The sequence below is a fragment of the Eretmochelys imbricata genome, chromosome 3 (genome assembly GCF_965152235.1).
Source record: "Eretmochelys imbricata isolate rEreImb1 chromosome 3, rEreImb1.hap1, whole genome shotgun sequence".
NCBI lineage: Eukaryota > Metazoa > Chordata > Testudines > Cheloniidae > Eretmochelys > Eretmochelys imbricata.
The window spans coordinates 152063352-152080626 of NC_135574.1; the positions used below are offsets into that span (position 1 = coordinate 152063352).

Consider the following 17275-nt stretch of genomic DNA (forward strand, 5'->3'; position numbering starts at 1 on the left):
CCACCAAGCTCCAATAACCACACATGACATGGGCCAACATCCTGGATGTCTCACAATCAGGGCTCAACACAGAGACAGTTCCATTGGCACTAATGACATTATGCCATGGACACAAGACTTCCACGTTCACACTGCTGGACCTTTTTGCTGCCTTTGACACAGAGGACCACTTACTAACCCAGCTACATGATGTAGCAGGAGTAGGTGGCCCAAGACTACAGTGATTCCATTCATTCCTCTCCAGTAGACTGAATGGCAAAAGGCAATTGCCCCTGCCCTGCTCCAAAGGCACTCATCTGCAGAGTCCCACGGGGATCCATACTATTCCCTGTTATTTTCAATATCTACACAAGCCCACTGGGATTTAGTCAGACCCCCTGGGCTCAGCAGACAACGGGGTGCCCATTGCACTCAACTACATCTCTCATTCTCAAGTGGTGGAACCACTGCCACTAACAAGACATCAGAATGTCTTGTGGCTCAAGCTGAATCGAGGCAAGATGGATACGACACCTAGTCAGAAAGGGGAAATGCACTGAAGAACTAGCAGAGACAGTGTCTCCACCTGCCACTGAAGGCAGACAGCTCTCATTTGTCAGACAGGCACAAAGCCTCAGGCCTTCCTTGACTCCTCAATATGCTGGGCTGACCAGGTAGCACCAGTATCTAAAAAGTGCCTTCTTTTACCTGCAGCTTGTTAAGAAACTTCTCCCCTTCCTCCTGGATGAGAACCTGCCCACAGCAACCCATGCATGTGTCACCTCCAGACTGGACTGCTGGAATTCAGTCTCTGAAACTGAACATGAAGACAATGTACAGGATTCGGCTGGTACAGGATGTGACGTGGAAGAAGCCCCATCATTTGGGAGATTCAAAAACAGAACGGTGCAAAGCACTGGAGGTTTGCTGTACGCAATAACCCCGTATTGCATGTATTTGGTAGGGTGCAGAGGGAGATGGTGCTTGCAGATGGAAGAGACTATTTGTGAACATTTGATTACACGAATAGGGTTCTCAGATCGTGATAGGGAACATTCCCTCAGAGCATAGCCTACATGCCATGCTACTCAATTTGATTAGGCCGAGACATCTTTGTGCTGCATGATTTGTGGCGCTGCTAAAGGAGGAGAAAGCCAGACCAGAAACTTACCCACAATATCAACCACGTCAGGCCGGATGAGTGGTTCTCCACCAGTCAATCGGATCTTGTCCACACCTTCCTTCACAAAGAGCCTGGCAATGGTGATTATCTCCTGGGTAGTGAGCAGCTCTGATTTAGGGGTCAGTTGAACTCCCTCTTCTGGCATACAGTACTGACCTGAATGAGCAATCAAGAAATACATGGGCAAATGGAAGGATCAGCCACTGGCAAGGAACCAACACTGTACTTGGATGCACTTTGCATAGCAACTGCCTGTAATTGCCAACTGTTCTGCCTTGCAGAAATACAGCTAGCAAGAACAGAGTCAAACTAGCAACCCACGGACAAGGCTGCTGGCCTAATTCCTAAAATAACTTTGACAGGTCTGTAAATAAAGTTTGCCACTTAAATCTGGAGGGAGGCCAACCCACGGCAAAAGTATGGGTGTTGCCAAAACTGTATTTTTCACACAAGGAGTTTTGGTTGAAATTTTTTTCCCCAGCTCTAGTTCCTACAGGTGGGCTACCATATCCTGTGGAATGCATGAACCTCACTGTGACATGGAGGGGGAAGGAAGAAGACAGACTTACATCTGAGGTTGCATTTCTCAGTCAGGGAGATCCGCAGGTAGTTGTGCTGACGGCCAAATCTGTCAGTCAGGAAAGCAGAGAAAGGGGCAGCATGTTCAGTTAGGAAACCTTTTCTTCTTGTGCTTGGCAATTCCTGAGAAGAAAAAGCAACAAAACAAGGGGTAGCTGTTTTCATCTTCAAAGCACTGTACAAATGTTGAACTGAGTCTAAACTTCACAGGGAAATTATCATCCACATCTTATGGAAGGGGAAAACAGAGGCACACAGAAGCCAAGTGATTTTGACCAAGACCAAAAAGTGAGTCTCAGTGGAACAGCTAAGGAGTTCCAGGGGTTTCCCGACTCTCATCCCCTGCTTAATTCCATTGCATCATGCTGCATATTTAAGATAAAGGGGAAGGAACCATATTAAAGTTAGTCACTTTGTGCAGTCGTTGCTGTAGGCCTTCTCTGCAATGCATTTTGCAAGGACAGTTTGATTCTTGAAATCTATAAAGACAGAGGGAAAGATATACACCCAAAATAGTCAGCCAGACGCCCTCATTGTGGTCCTCAAATTGATCAACCTGGGCATGAGCCTTCCAGGCATTTTGCTGCCTAGCAGAAGAACTAAAAGTTACAACTGAAAGTACACCACTAGCCTTCTGCCTGTGAAAGTTAAAGTATGAGACAAAAGGCCCTGTCCAACGTAAGAACAAATTGGGCCACTTTGAACGGTTTTTTAAATCTGTGGGCAACAGCCATATTTAGTATGGTTTTCCAGCTTGAATTGTGTTCGAAGCCTTGTGCTATGGACATGGCTCGGCTAACATGATTCCCAGGTGAAAGGCTCTGTGTAACTAGTCAGGGAGGGCAGTGCTAAAACCCCTAATAGTAAGACGACAGCGTTTTAAACAAGGTTGTAACTAACACAATGCTGTTCCCCTCTCCTTGTGTGTGCCTAAAAGTGCTAGAAGCACAACACATTTGGGACTAGTTACTACAGGTTGCAACACTATCTGAAATCCCTGCTTCATGCTCCTGCATGCATAGAGCCCTGCGTGGATACAAAATTTGTATCTGCATCTTATCCGCAAAAATGGTCCGGGGATATCTGCAGATTTGCGGGGCTTTATGCATCTGTAATTAAAGGAAGTAAACCACCAGCAAGGGAAGGGGGTCAGAGAACTGTACAACAGGGGTCAAATGTGGGGAGAGCTAATAAGAGACTCCCAGGCCTGGGTGGGATGGGCAAATCTAAGTTTCAAACCAGTGCTGCTCAAGACACAAACCGTATCGAGCAGCAGCTAACAAAGGTGGAAAGGGGGAAAAAAAAAAAAAAGAAACACCCCCCAAGAAGGATGCCAACCCTCTAGGATTGCCTGAAGCCTCCAGGAATGAAAGATTAATCTTTAATTAAAGATTATATCATGGGATGAAAGCTCCAGGAATACATCCAACCAAAACTAGCAACCCTACGCAATGTTTAGTGCACTAGAGTCAAAGTTTAGCAGTAGCCCCTGGGCCACCGCTTTGCTTACTGGGCCATTAAGAGAAGCTGATGCTTGATTAAAAACATCTTAGTTATAAATAATTCTGCATCTCATCCCTTTCACAGAGGGGTGCTGGTAGGAAATCATGCTGTCAGCTGCTTCCAAGGGTCAGCAGCTGCTGCTGCTGGCTCTTTACTCAGTGTCATAACCCCCTACTTATGAAGCACTGACCATCCTCACAGCATGGGACAAGGACTCCACTCTGGAGATCAACTACAGACCAGTGGTCCAGCAAAACGTCCCTAAGAATGGGGGTATTAGAGAGTTGAAGCAAAGTTTGTCTTTTACCTATTTCCAAGTAAGGAAATTGCAACCACTGATCCTCAGAGTGGGTTGCCCTTATCTCTTAGCTACTTGGGGAACAAACCCAGACTTGTTTGTGGATGGGGATTAAGACTACAAAAGCGCTCCAGAAATAGTTATTTTAAAAGCAGAGAGAGTGCCAACATCTAAAAAAATATATTAAAGTGATAGAACAGATCATTCCCAGAGTAAACTAATTAAGAAAGAGCTATTTGCCAAACTTTGTTTCTGCTGATGCCTCCAGGTTCAACATACATTGTGTGAAGACTAGAATGCTTTCTCTAAGAGGCTCAAACTACACCTGTATGCCTCAGAAATACAGGCATGCTTACAGTCATCTAGATTATATGGCTGGATTCTAAGCTATTATACCAGCACAGATCTGGACATCACTCAAATCAATGGAGTTACACTGGTGCATATCTGGAGTAAGTAAGAGCAGGTTGAGTTGCACAGGCTTCAGAAGTCTGTAGGATTCCCTCTCCACTTCACAATAATGCAATATCCTCATTAATTTTATTTTTAAATCTTTCTGTTCTTGAATAAACCTATTAATAGCACCTATCAAGCTTGTGCCTGGTTTTCTCCCCACTCCATATCCCCACTATGTCAACTTTAAACACACCTTTGAGTTGGAGTAAGACTATATAAATGACCTCCCCACCCATATTCCCTGTGGCCACTCTCCATTTCCCTCTCCTCCACCTCCTATCCCATGGTCTATCAGATCATTCAAGCCTCTGGCTAAAGAAATAGCTACTGTGAAAAAATCTGAGAGTGAAACCACAATTTGACACAGAAACTGAGATCCATGGTCTGCTATTAACATGGAGAGCTGAGCCTGAGGTTTGAGACTCTGAAGTAAGACAGGGTGACAGCAGCCAGTTCGCTCCCTGCCTTTGGGCTAATCCCTAACCACTTCCCATGTGAGACTACTCCTAAGCAGCATGCTTCAGTATATTAGCAAGTCTGGATAGACAACTGCCTCAGAAAGCTTTTCACTTTTAAGGTTTGAACAAGCACGCTCAGATGGACCCCAAAGCTGAAGTCTTGGATGCACTCTTGAGACCACAAGATGTACATTTTTCAAGTATCAGAGTAGCAAGTTTTTCAAGTAGGTCTTCAATCTCACTCTACTGAAAGCTTTGCCTACTGGTTATATCTCTCTACTCCCAGCTCTGCCACTAACCTGTGGGGTGCTGGGCAAGTTATTTAACCCCACATTACTTCCACTTCCCCACCTGTAAAACAGGGAGCATACTAGTTAACCACTTTTATAAGTGTTTTCAGAGGCTCAAATTAGAGGAGCTATAGAAGTGGTTTTTGTTTGTTTTTAAAATACCTATATGCTCTTATCTGGTGGTGGATGCTCACATTTCTCCATTTATATTAATCACAATTATATTAAGATTTTATGGAGACCAACTGAATAATTATAATAGACACTGAGCAGTCACTACATAAAGGGAACAAAATAAGGTTAGCATAATGGGAGGAGGGGTGTGAGATGCAGTGGAAATGGTTCTTAAAAATGCAATGCATTTTGTTTCCATTAATGCTCTTCAGACACAGCATCATAAAATTATTTAAGGAGACAGATTTTGTGTTAGCAAGTTAAAGAAAAAATGAATATTTAAAATCCTGTGACTACAGTGGCCAGTTCCAGACATTCTAGCTATCCTTGTTAGGTTATAACGGATAAGGGATTAAAGGTTAAGGATCTGACTATAAACCTCAAACGTTAAATGAGTGACTGGACGCTAGAACTTCCTATTTATTAGCTTGTTGTCATATCCTTATACTCGGATACAGTTTAGGGGACTGGTAATGGGAGGAGTCATAAGAACGGCCATAGTTGGTCAGACCCAAATGCCCATCTAGCCCAGTATCCTGTCTTCTGACAGTGGCCATTGCCAGGTGCCTCAGAGGGAATAAACAGAACAGGTAATCATCAAGTGATCCATCCTTAGCTACCTACGTTTCCAGGTCAATCCAACCTAAGCTGGTGCTGACAGCAAGTTCCCACTAATGGTTATTCACAGACACGTGAGATGAGCTTGGTAGTTCTCGTTCCAGTTTCTAGTGGAACTGTTGTCTACATTACCAAAAACAAAAAAACCCACACCTCTTCAGTTGGCACTCACTGGCATTATCAATAGCCTCAGTAGACAGGCCAAGGATTAAATGGTTATGGGCCCTGAACTATTTTCATCCCACCTGAAAGGTCAGCTGAGGCACACTGATAGGGGGGAGCCTGCTCTGCTACTGACTGTACTGCTACCTGATCTGTGAACAAAGGACTTCAGACTCCTGGGCTGTCAATCTGACACTTTATATTACCACTAAGATGTTTAGAAGATCACACTGAATAGTTAAAAAAAATATAACAGTTATTCCTGTAACTCTCCGTGACAGGGTGTCAAGCCTCCGGATGCGTCAATCAGATTGTGCTTTCTAGAGTAATTTTTCCACAAATATAAAAAAATTAAAAAAGTTATCACCAGAAATATTAACACCCATTAGGAATATTGCAAGATGGCCTAGTGCAGGGGTTCTCAAAGTTCATTGCACCACGACCCCCTTCTGACAACAAAAATTACTACATGACCCCAGGAGCAGGGACTGAAGCCTGAGCCTGCCTGAACCCCGCCATCCTGGTGGGGGTGCCAAAACCTGAGCCCCACCCCCCAGGTGGAGTGGGAGCAAAGCCAAAGCTCAAGGTGTTCAGCCCCAGGCAGGGGGCCAGTAACCTGAGCCCTGCCACCCAGGCCTGAAGCCCTCAGACATTCTTCACTTCACTTTCCAGAGACTATGAAGATTTAACAGAGTTCTCTGAGAGACTAACGAAAAACGATTAAGTGTTTGTCTTGACAAATCACTAAATAGGCATTTGTAGAGGATTTTGCTGGGGGTGAAAAAACAAGCATGACTGGTCTAAAAAAAAGCCATCCAAACCCAGAGGGAGTGAGGCTACGGAGCAGCATAGGGGCAGGGCTTGCACCATCATGCTGCATGTGAGGGGCAGTGCTTGGCCTAAGGAAAAAAAAAAAAAAAAAAGCCCAGAGAAAAAGTGGCCCCCAAGTTAAGTGTAAAACCCCATGGGCTACAAGTAAAAGTAAATAAAAATTGCCACCGGGTCCTTAAAAAGTAAGCCCAAATATTGCTTAATTGGAACTACTTAGGCAACCCCATAGTGGGCCTGTGTAAGATACAGCAGGCCACAGTGCTGCTTGCTACAGCCTCACCCGACACATCCCTCCCACAACACTCCTCTTCATTCCTCATGCAAAAAGCAAAGGAAGACCACAGATCTGCAACATGTATTGTTTCAGAGTAACAGCCGTGTTAGTCTGTATTCGCAAAAAGAAAAGGAGTACTTGTGGCACCTTAGAGACTAACCAATTTATTTGAGCATGAGCTTTCGTGAGCTACAGCTCACTTCATCGGATGCATACCGTGGAAACTGCAGCAGACATTATATACACACAGAGATCATGAAACAATACCTCCTCCCACCCCACTGTCCTGCTGGTAATAGCTTATCTAAAGTGATCATCAAGTTGGGCCATTTCCAGCACAAATCCAGGTTTTCTCATTCTCCACCCCCCCACACACAAACTCACTCTCCTGCTGGTAATAGCCCATCCAAAGTGACAAAGAGAGTGACAAATAGAGTGAGTTTGTGTGTGGGGGGGTGGAGGGTGAGAAAACCTGGATTTGTGCTGGAAATGGCCCAACTTGATGATCACTTTAGATAAGCTATTACCAGCAGGACAATGGGATGGGAGGAGGTATTGTTTCATGATCTCTGTGTGTATATAATGTCTGCTGCAGTTTCCACGGTATGTATCCGATGAAATGAGCTGTAGCTCACGAAAGCTCATGCTCAAATAAATTGGTTAGTCTCTAAGGTGCCACAAGTACTCCTTAACATGTATTGTGTGTAACATCTCATTCCAGTGCCACAAGTGGGTAGTATTCGGGGGATAATTCCTCCTTCATTTAGGTGGATGGCAGAAAGGAGCCTCATATTCAAACCCTACCGAGGGGCATGCCAAGTGGCAAACGTGATCATATTTAGAATATCTGCATAATCTACAGTGAGCAGCATCTGATTTTGGTGACCAATCTGAGTGCTTATTTTGTGGAAGGAACTTGGAAAGAATATCCCTTCTGCCATTTGACCCCCAGAAGGGAGAGAGAGGAAAGGGGGATACAGAACCCCATTTTACATGGAATAACTAACATTGATTGGCTGCTTAAGTTACAGGGGGATTCAGATGACATTTTAGACCACAATACAACTGCCACCACCATACACATAGAAGTCACAGGTCTACCCACCAGATATCCCAAGTGCTCCTCCCTTCTTGCAAGCCAAAAAAAAAAAAAAGGTGATTGACAATATTCTGCTTTGAAACCTGCAAAGTAGCATTCAAAAGAGCAAGGTATTCTAGATTGAGCAATTTTAAAAATGCAGTCTCTAGGATGGCAATTTTAGACTTAAAGCTCTGCTTGTAGTCACATAATTTAACAAGTCTACTATGTGACCCATCGAAAACCAAACAACCATTTTTCTAACTTATTGAGCCAATTTTACTGACAGATAAGTTGTTTACTGTCAGTTTGATTTCTTGTAAAAAAAGTATTAAATTCACCGCCAGTTTAAAAATATTACTGACTTCCAGTAATCCAGAAAGCAGCACCAGAACCTAGTCCCAGTCTGTTTTTTGCTCGTTAAGGGGCTGCCATGTGAGAGATTGTAACCAATAAATCACGTAAAACTTGTGATTATTCTGTATGTCAAGTCCTATTTTTGCAGACGTGTGCCAGACACTTACACTCTGCATGTTTCTGTTGTGCCCTTCCACCCCCAGTTTGGCACCAAGGAAGTGGAATTAATTTTCGAGGCATCTAACAATTAAATTGGGAGCAGCCTAGTTAGGACAATGTTTTTGCTGAGGAAATTCAGTTTCAAGACAGCTGTGCAAAGTAAACAAACAGCCTTCTACTAGGAAGTCCACATGACCTCTTGGGTTACATCCAGTTGATCATCAGATGGCCAATTTCAACAAAGATGGCCACTTCTGGCATTTACAGATAATGTGCTTTTGAATAGTGTACAGTATACCCAGAACGGAAAAACATTTTTGCTGAATGACTTGTTCACTACAAAATGGATAAAGGAGATGAAATTTCACTATTACTAAACAAGAGAATAATACACTGTAATTAAGAGATAAGTATTAGTATTACACTTGAGACAAAAAACATCCTGTAATAGGGGGAGAGGAGATGTTATTGCTTAAAGTTAACACATAGAGGTTGAACATTTTAAAATGCACAGAATTCCGTACTCGTAACATGGTAGATTATAAATACTGAAAATTAAAAAAAACTAATTTACTTTTCACCACATATGCCATTTAACTATCTGTTTTTTTTTTTCACTTGTCCAGGATGAGAGAAAACTATTCAGGTTTCACTATTGTTTTCAGTCAATTTCAGTTCCAATGCTAGGATATTATAGTTGCAATTACTCCAGAGGAATATTTAAACAGAAACCAGAAAATGTTGAATGAAACCAAACGTAAAGTAGTAGTACATTACTAAACACAACACTTAAGTCTGGAGCTTAAACTGTGTGACATTATTTCCAGTTATAAAAGGTTACCTGTAGAGCAGTTTTAAAAAGTCACCCTTTAAACACAGACCTCCCCGTTGAATAAACTCACACTTATGATAATAGAGAACATTATTCTTAGATATTTCCGCAATTTTTTAAAAAAATAGTTAAGATTAGAGGGATATAGTTTTCACCTTCGTTCCCAGCTGTGAACTGCCATGTGGCACTGTTGTCCCCTATTAGCCAGCTGCCACATTCCAGTCCAGATGTGGTTACATTTCACTGGTGAGTGCAAGGATTTCTGTACACAATATTTCTGTAAAGCACTTTAGGATCTCTCAAAGAGGAAAAAAAGTGCTATCTAAAACCAAGATCATCAGTGTTCAAACAGTAGTTGCCTGTCTCAGTCAAGGAGACAGAAAAGGCACAACATGAGCTCCTTTAACAGATTTTTTTAAAAATTATCTACAGTCCACCCATTTTTTTCTTCCTTCTAGATAGCTACTTTGAGGGGAAAGTTGACTGTGCAACTCAGCTTTCCAAGAAAGGCAGATTTAGCAGCCTGCAGCTCACCATGATAGGCATTTTCACAAGGCTACCTCCTCCATACAGATGCCCAAGGTCTCCGGGCACATTCTGTAAGAGCAAATGGTTGTGCCAATATCTTGTTTAAAATCCCTCACCTCCCTGCTGCTCAGCTGTTGACCCCCCACACACACACACACTTCGCCCCAGAGGTGGCCTTTTGTCAGTGTTAATTGCTATGTAAAGTATGACCCCCCCCCTTCCCCAAAGCTAGGTAACCCCTAGCCTCCAAAACACCCTCTTCCTTGGCACCCTCCCCCTAGATAACTACTGCCCCACTCTCCTCTATGCATATAATCCCCAGGGGCTGGCACCCACCTGATCCTCAAATCCAGTCACCCTCTGGCCCCCTCTCCCTAGCTAACTCCCACCCCACCAGCCCCCCCTTTAACTCCCTCCTCCCCAGCTGCCCCCCACAACCTCCCTACTGAGCCAGACACCTGCCCGCCTACATGGCTCCCCCGTTGCAAGGAGCCACGCCGCCCCGGGGCTCCCATTAACCCCCCGGGCTGCTGCCCGCCACTCACCTGAGCCGGGGCGGGGGCAGCCACAAGCGCTTGCTGCTGCTGCCGCTGCCGCCGCACAGGAGCCCCGGAGCTGCAGCCCCTGCCCAGCCGGGCATGGAAGGGCCCCCGCAGGAGACACCCGCGAACCCCCCGCGCCGCTGCCATAGGCCCTGACTGAGCCCGGCCCGCACCGGGCTCACGCTGCTTCTGCCCCGGACAGCAGCCGACGCTGTCGGCCTGCGTCACGTGGGGGGGAGAGGCCCCAACCAGCCAATCGCAATGCGGGGACGGCCGAGGTCGCCGTGCCGCATGCTGGGAGTTGTAGTTCCTCAGCCGCTTCGGGGGCGCAGGTGGTGCCAGGCTGAAAGAAGTAAAAACAAAAAACCAACACTTTTTCTTTTTTTTTTTTTGTAGTCTTAGATTTTCAGGTTTTTTCTGCCTTGTGTTCCCTGGAAGACTCAGAACACCTGAAGAACTGGCAGGGATTTTGATATCAGAAATACCACCGCAAAATGGACAATAGGATTGTTATTCGGACTGTTCAAAAGTTTGTTTTTGCTAATTCCTGGTTAGCTCAAGTATATGAGAAGCATTTGCAAGAAAAGATATTTTTGTTCAAAGTCTTCAAAAGGACTGAGAAATCTCCCAGTCCATTTCTCTGGGTCCTCCAAGGAGTTCTCTAGCAAAAACAGGGAAAACAAAACTTTACAGACTCAGTACTTCTAAATTTAAAAAAATAATTTAAAAAATCCTTTAATGGTGGAGACTGATAGGTAATCATGCTTCCATTTTGCTTTATAAAGCACACATTTGCTCCAATTGATGGCAATATGCTAGTTCAGTTGATGGTAATATCCTGGTACCTTTCATTCCTACTTTTGTTTTTCTTGAAAATAATATTGCACCACAGACATTTTGTATATATGCAAAAATTGAACAGTAGGTCTCTACCAACTGTGGTCCAAATCCTGTTTTCAGTTATCAAAAGCTTAAACCCCTACCATTTGAGCTAAAAAGGCAACACATTTAGTTATGATTAAGCAGCTGGCTGTTACAGTCACTGCTCAATTAAGCAAACAAATATTTTCAATAATAAAGACAATGACAGGTTTCAGAGTAGCAGCCGTGTTAGTCTGTATTCGCAAAAAGAAAAGGAGTACTTGTGGCACCTTAGAGACTAACCAATTTATTTGAGCATAAGCTTTTGTGAGCTACAGCTCACTTCATCGGATGCATTCAGTGGAAAATACAGTGGGGAGATTTATATACATAGAGAACATGAAACAATGGGTGTTACCATACACACTGTAACCAGATTTCAGAGTAACAGCCGTGTTAGTCTGTATTCGCAAAAAGAAAAGGAGTACTTGTGGCACCTTAGAGACTAACCAATTTATTTGAGCATGAGCTTTCGTGAGCTACAGCTCACTTCATCAGAGTGATCACTTAAGATGAGCTATTACCAGCAGGAGAGCCGGGGGGCGGGACCTTTTGTAGTGATAATCAAGCTGGGCCATTTCCAGCAGTTGACAAAAACTCTGAGGAACAGTGGGGGGTGGTGGTGGGAAATAAACATGGGGAAATGCTTACAGACAGCCCCCCAACCTGAACCAAATACTCACCAGCAACCACACACCACACAACAGAACTACTAACCCAGGAACCTATCCTTGCAACAAAGCCCGTTGCCAACTGTGTCCACATATCTATTCAGGGGACACCATCATAGGGCCTTATCACATCAGCCACACTATCAGAGGCTCGTTCACCTACACATCTACCAATGTGATATATGCCATCATGTGCCAGCAATGCCCCTCTGCCATGTACATTGGTCAAACTGGACAGTCTCTACATGAAAGAATAAATGGACACAAATCAGACGTCGAGAATTATAACATTCAAAAACCAGTCAGAGAACACTTCAATCTCTCTGGTCACTCGATTACAGACCTAAAAGTTGCAATTCTTCAACAAAAAACTTCAAAACCAGACTCCAACGAGAGACTCCTGAATAGGAATTAATTTGCAAACTGGATACAATTAACTTAGGCTTGAATAGAGACTGGGAGTGGATGGGTCATTACACAAAGTAAAACTATTTCCCCATGTTTATTTTCCCCCCACTACCCGCCACTGTTCCTCAGACGTTCTTGTCAACTGCTGGAAATGGCCCACCTTGATTATCACTACAAAAGGTCTCCCCCCTATCCCCCCCCTCCTGCTGGTAATAGCTCACCTTAAGTGATCACTCTGGTTGCAGTGTGTATGGTAACACCCATTGTTTCATGTTCTCTATGTATATAAATCTCCCCACTGTATTTTCCACTGAATGCATCCGATGAAGTGAGCTGTAGCTCATGAAAGCTTATGCTCAACTAAATTGGTTAGTCTCTAAGGTGCCACAAGTACTCCTTTTCTTTTTAATAAAGATAATGTTCAGTTAAAACATAAACTGTTTGGTGTTGTGTGCAACTGCAGAAAGGTAAATGAGCAAGTTATGGCTTGCCTAATCACCAGCAGTTTTGTGAATTCTTTCCATGGTGCCTCTACTTTCCTCTCCCTTATGGTGGCTATTCCCCTACAGCCAACGGTTTGATTTTTAACTTAACTACAAACACCTCCGCATGTGCTAAACTGTACTGTATCCATAGTCCCATTGATTTTGATGGGACTGTGCATGTTAGAAAAGTTAAGCATATGTATTAATGTTTGCATGATTAAGGCCGTAGGCCTTGTCTACATGGGAAAGTATTTCTTGTTCTACAAGTATACTCTTCCTACATAAGTGTGTCTTTTTTCAGTCTAGCTTAAACTCCTTCCCAAGCAACCTTCAAACAAAAAGAAAAAAAGCCCTTCTTATACTGGAACAAAAGTGTTCGCAAGTGAGTTATACCAGTACAAATATATTAGCTCAAAAATCACACCTTAGCTTATACCAAATAGACTTTTCTGGCTTGCCAGGGCCTCAGACAGATTGTTTTCCTTGTGACTCTCAACGGCTTTCTGAATTCCCAGTGCTCAGTAAGGAATTGAAGGTGTGAGGTTTGCATCTTCATTCCATGATGCTGTGTTATGTTGTGCCCTCACATTGTAACCACAAGTTATGATGTCTTGATACAATATCACGTCACTGCAAGGCATGATATTGATCCATTTACTGCAGGATGAATAGCCAATCCTTAACATTCAGGACAGTTGCCTTATTTCAACAGATGGGAATCCTTGTAGAAATTTTTCTATATCGCCAGGCTTTCAGTTATATGAACGGCTGTGTAGTGTGTGTGACTTATCTCCTGCATCTACTTGTTCTAAAACCTTGAACCCAAGGAATGTGATTCTTGTTTCAGTTCTGACCTACATGGAGTCTGATGGATTACCCCCTTTTTATTTAGTTATTTCTTTTGTTTTGAGTTTTGGCTGAATTCTTATTTAACCCATTAACCACACAGCAGAACTCAGCCAAGCGATTTCTGGTTGCACATTCACAGATGAATTACACACTCTTGGTACGCTGAGACATTTTGCACTTTGCCATCCAGATAAATCAATGTGTTAGCCAAGATGTATTACAACCGACATGAACATTTGAAGGGCAGAATCCATGGATCAACGTACTTTATAAGCCCTTACGAGAAAATACAAGAATAAAAAAAAAAAGATTGGCTGGTCCTGGTCCTATCTGTTATCTTTTTCCATACATAATGAGTAAACAAAATTCTTTAAATCCAAGTGTTTTTATTTGAGTAAGAGAACAACAAAATAAGAACAAATACAAAGTCTCCAGAAGAGAGGACAGTGTTTGTGTACATCTGGCAGTCAGCATTATGTTCCGAGTACAGAATGGCTGCTGAACTCTGCACACTGGGAGAGTGCTTAGAAATCAAATGTGGACAACAAAAACATTGCAGTGTCACAGTTTAATAACACCCCACTTTGGTGTCTCTGGATCTAAAACAGCATCGGACAAAGTTCAAATGGCAAAGAAATGGGTGACTCATATTCATGGAGATGCAGCTGTGTTGCTTTCCTGCCAGTTCTCCCCTTTACACATTCAGCTTCTGGTTTTTGGTTTGTTTGTTTTCTCCACCAAGCATAATGCCTGGACTCCAGCAACACCTAAAGCATCTGGAGCCTGTCTGTCCAGCTTCTACATGCTACAGCAGATCACAGCAGTTAGAGATGGAACAGACTCTCTGACTGTTGAGTCTATTTCCCTGCAAGGGTGAAACATAGCAGAGGACATATCAGATACTAAACTGGACCTGTAACCTGCCAGCAACTTCAACAATCCCTTAAAGAAACAGGGGCACTTTATTAGCGATTCAGTATCAAACACTGGCTCATATGTAAAATATGACTGGGTTACTTATGACATTTCTCTGTTATACATGGATTTCATAGCATTCTTCACTGCAAAGCACACCACAGAGTTACTGTTCTGATCTACGCTATAGGTGCAGTAGAGTTAATTGGCATCAGCATAGGAAGTACTAAAGAACTGATACTGCATGGTCTTTTGTAATTATAGTTTGCTTCCTCCACTCGAGAAAGGTGTGATAGCCTCTCTGGGGGACTTTCTTTTGTAGCAGACACAGGGATAATGTCCTCTGTTCTCGAAGTACTGCCATAGGGAGTCACAAAAGCACATTTCAGCAAAGGACATGGATGGGGCAGGATTTTGCAAGACCCCCCCATTATCTTCCCTTGGAGCTCGGGTGGGGGAAAGCTCATAGCCTTCTTCCCCTCCCCCTTGTCTCCTCTGCTCCTGCCCTTTATTCCTGTGTTGTTTCCCTGCTGAGCTCCTCTTTGGGCCTGAATCTCCTCTCACTTACACCAGGGTAAACCAGGAGTAACTCTGCTGCACTCAGAGTTATGTATAAAGCCAATGTAAATGAGAAAGAAACAGGCTCTGATTGCAAAAACCATTGAATGTCAGTGAATCCGACTACCATCCCACACTCTGAAATGGAAACTACCTTTGCTTTTGCCCATCTTTATAAGTGGGAATGAGACAGAGGGTGAGAGACAACGTAAAGGAGAGAAACGGGGGAGACAAAACAAGGCCAGGAACTTTCCTACCTGGACTAGGCTTCTAATTTATGCAGAACCATTTCCTTCTTTTCCAGGTTATCTCCCTGGAAAGGGCATGAGAAGGCCCCTTCCTCACCGATAAGACAATGATGCATATAGGGTCCCAGTTCAGAGCTATCTGCACCTTTGACTTCTCTCAGTCTCACTGAGTGCATCTCCTCCAGGTGACAAGCCCTGTGCCTTCACTTCTCTGGGGGTGGAATTCCATGATTCTCCAACTCTTTAGGGGTGGGTGGCTGAGGTGCAGCATCCCATGTACCAACAGTGATTGCTCAGCAGGCCCAACTGAATTTGGGTGTCCTGCAAGACTTCCTTTCAGGAACACAGAGGCATACAACTGATTTTTTTCAAAGTGCAAAGCCATACAGTCTGTGTCTTTCTCTCCCCTGAGCTCCAGGGTTCAGTTTTATCCACTTCAAAGTTCTTTGCTGTAGTTTCCTGCCTGGATATCCCCCGTTTTGTACCAAGTCAGTGGTGTTAAACTCAGCATGGTCAGAGGTCAATTTCAAAGGGATTGACACCTGTTTTCTCCTTTTCTATATCCACAAATGGGGAATATCAAGAGTTATTGTCCACTTTCTGGCCTATCCACCGTCTACTTCTGTTGGACTTAACTCCATGGAACTATAGTCACAACCACACAACAATCAAATTAACAGCTGGACACACCATATTTTATAGAATATTACAGACAGCTTCCGCATTCGTCATCTAGGGATGATAGTGTAAGTAAATTATAATGCCCCTCCCCCACACCCAACATCACAATGCCTCCGCAGACCATCCTGGCTTTTCACCAGGTGTGCAAGAATTGGACATGTCCAAGGTATGAATAAAGTCTTATCTACACCGCAAATTGTAACTGTGTTGTAACTGACTTGTAGTAGGAAGAGAGCCTGAAACATAAGCCCTTATATCAGAGGCCTGGTATGAAGCAGGACCTGCTCACAGAATCCAGCAAGAACAGGCCTGATATTGCAAAAACACACATTCCTAAGAAGTGCTAAGGACAGAGTACTCATGCAAACATCCCGATTATCAAGTGGTACCAGAACACCCCAATATCAGGGATGGTACAAAAACATTTTCCAAGAATTACAGAAATACACTGACCCCTCCTAAAAGATAAGGTCAGGATGACAGTACATAATAAAAATGTTTTAATAGAACCAGCACGTATAAGGTGATAATTAGCCATGTTAGGGGGTAGTGACTAACTATGTCAGAGGCAGTACTAACTTGTTTATATCAGGGTATAAAAAGGTATCTCAGAAGAACTCTCTTTGTTCAGCCGAGGGGGGAATGGAAAGTCCTGCCATTCACTAGGCTGAACTCATTGTCAGGAGCATACATGTCTTAGTATCCTTGTAGAGTCTGCCAGGTGCTATTACTGTGCTTTGTCAACAATAAACATGGCCTGGTGCCTTCATATCTTAACGGATCTTGTGGTCATTGGGTGGTTTGCTCGAGGTCTGCTGTGCCGGCTGACTGCGCAGAGCTGGGGCAGCACACAGGGAGAACACACACATGCAGCCAAACATCTAACCACATGACTCACCACATTGATTGCACCACATTGATTGCATAGGAAAGCAGGGGTTTGTTTGTGTGTGCTTTCCTTGTTTAGGGGTATTTCAGTGAAACAAGATCACCTTTCAACATATCTGTTAAAGCACTTGCAGTTCCCCTCTCAGGGCAGGTGAAATTGTAACAAATACCAAATCCAGAAAGTTATTCAGTATTCAAAGTATTAAAAAAGTTGCAAAAGGAAAAAGAACCAAAAAATCAGGGCATTCCCATGGGCTGCTGGCAGCTTTGGTTTTTGCAGAAATTTATAGTAAAAGGGCAGATTTTTGCAGATACCAAAAGACACTTCTGAATTTCAGCATTCCACATCC

General features: G+C 43.5%; 1 protein-coding gene across 3 annotated transcripts in view; it reads right to left on the reverse strand.

Annotated features, from left to right (window-relative positions):
- MOCS1 (molybdenum cofactor synthesis 1) overlaps nt 1-10483 on the reverse strand; it is a 46514-nt gene extending 36031 nt beyond the window's left edge. For 2 of the 3 annotated variants that reach the window (XM_077813617.1, XM_077813619.1), the window contains exons 1-3: nt 10305-10483; nt 1732-1864; nt 1151-1318 (exon numbers count right to left, since the gene is read on the reverse strand). In XM_077813617.1, coding sequence (XP_077669743.1) covers nt 1151-1318; nt 1732-1864; nt 10305-10448 — 445 coding nt within the window. In that variant the 5' untranslated portion in view covers nt 10449-10483. Of the gene's footprint in view, nt 1-1150; nt 1319-1731; nt 1865-9386; nt 9695-10304 lie in introns of those variants that run through there. The other variant, XM_077813618.1, reaches the window with a different exon arrangement.
- Nucleotides 10484-17275: the final 6792 nt, after the last annotated feature.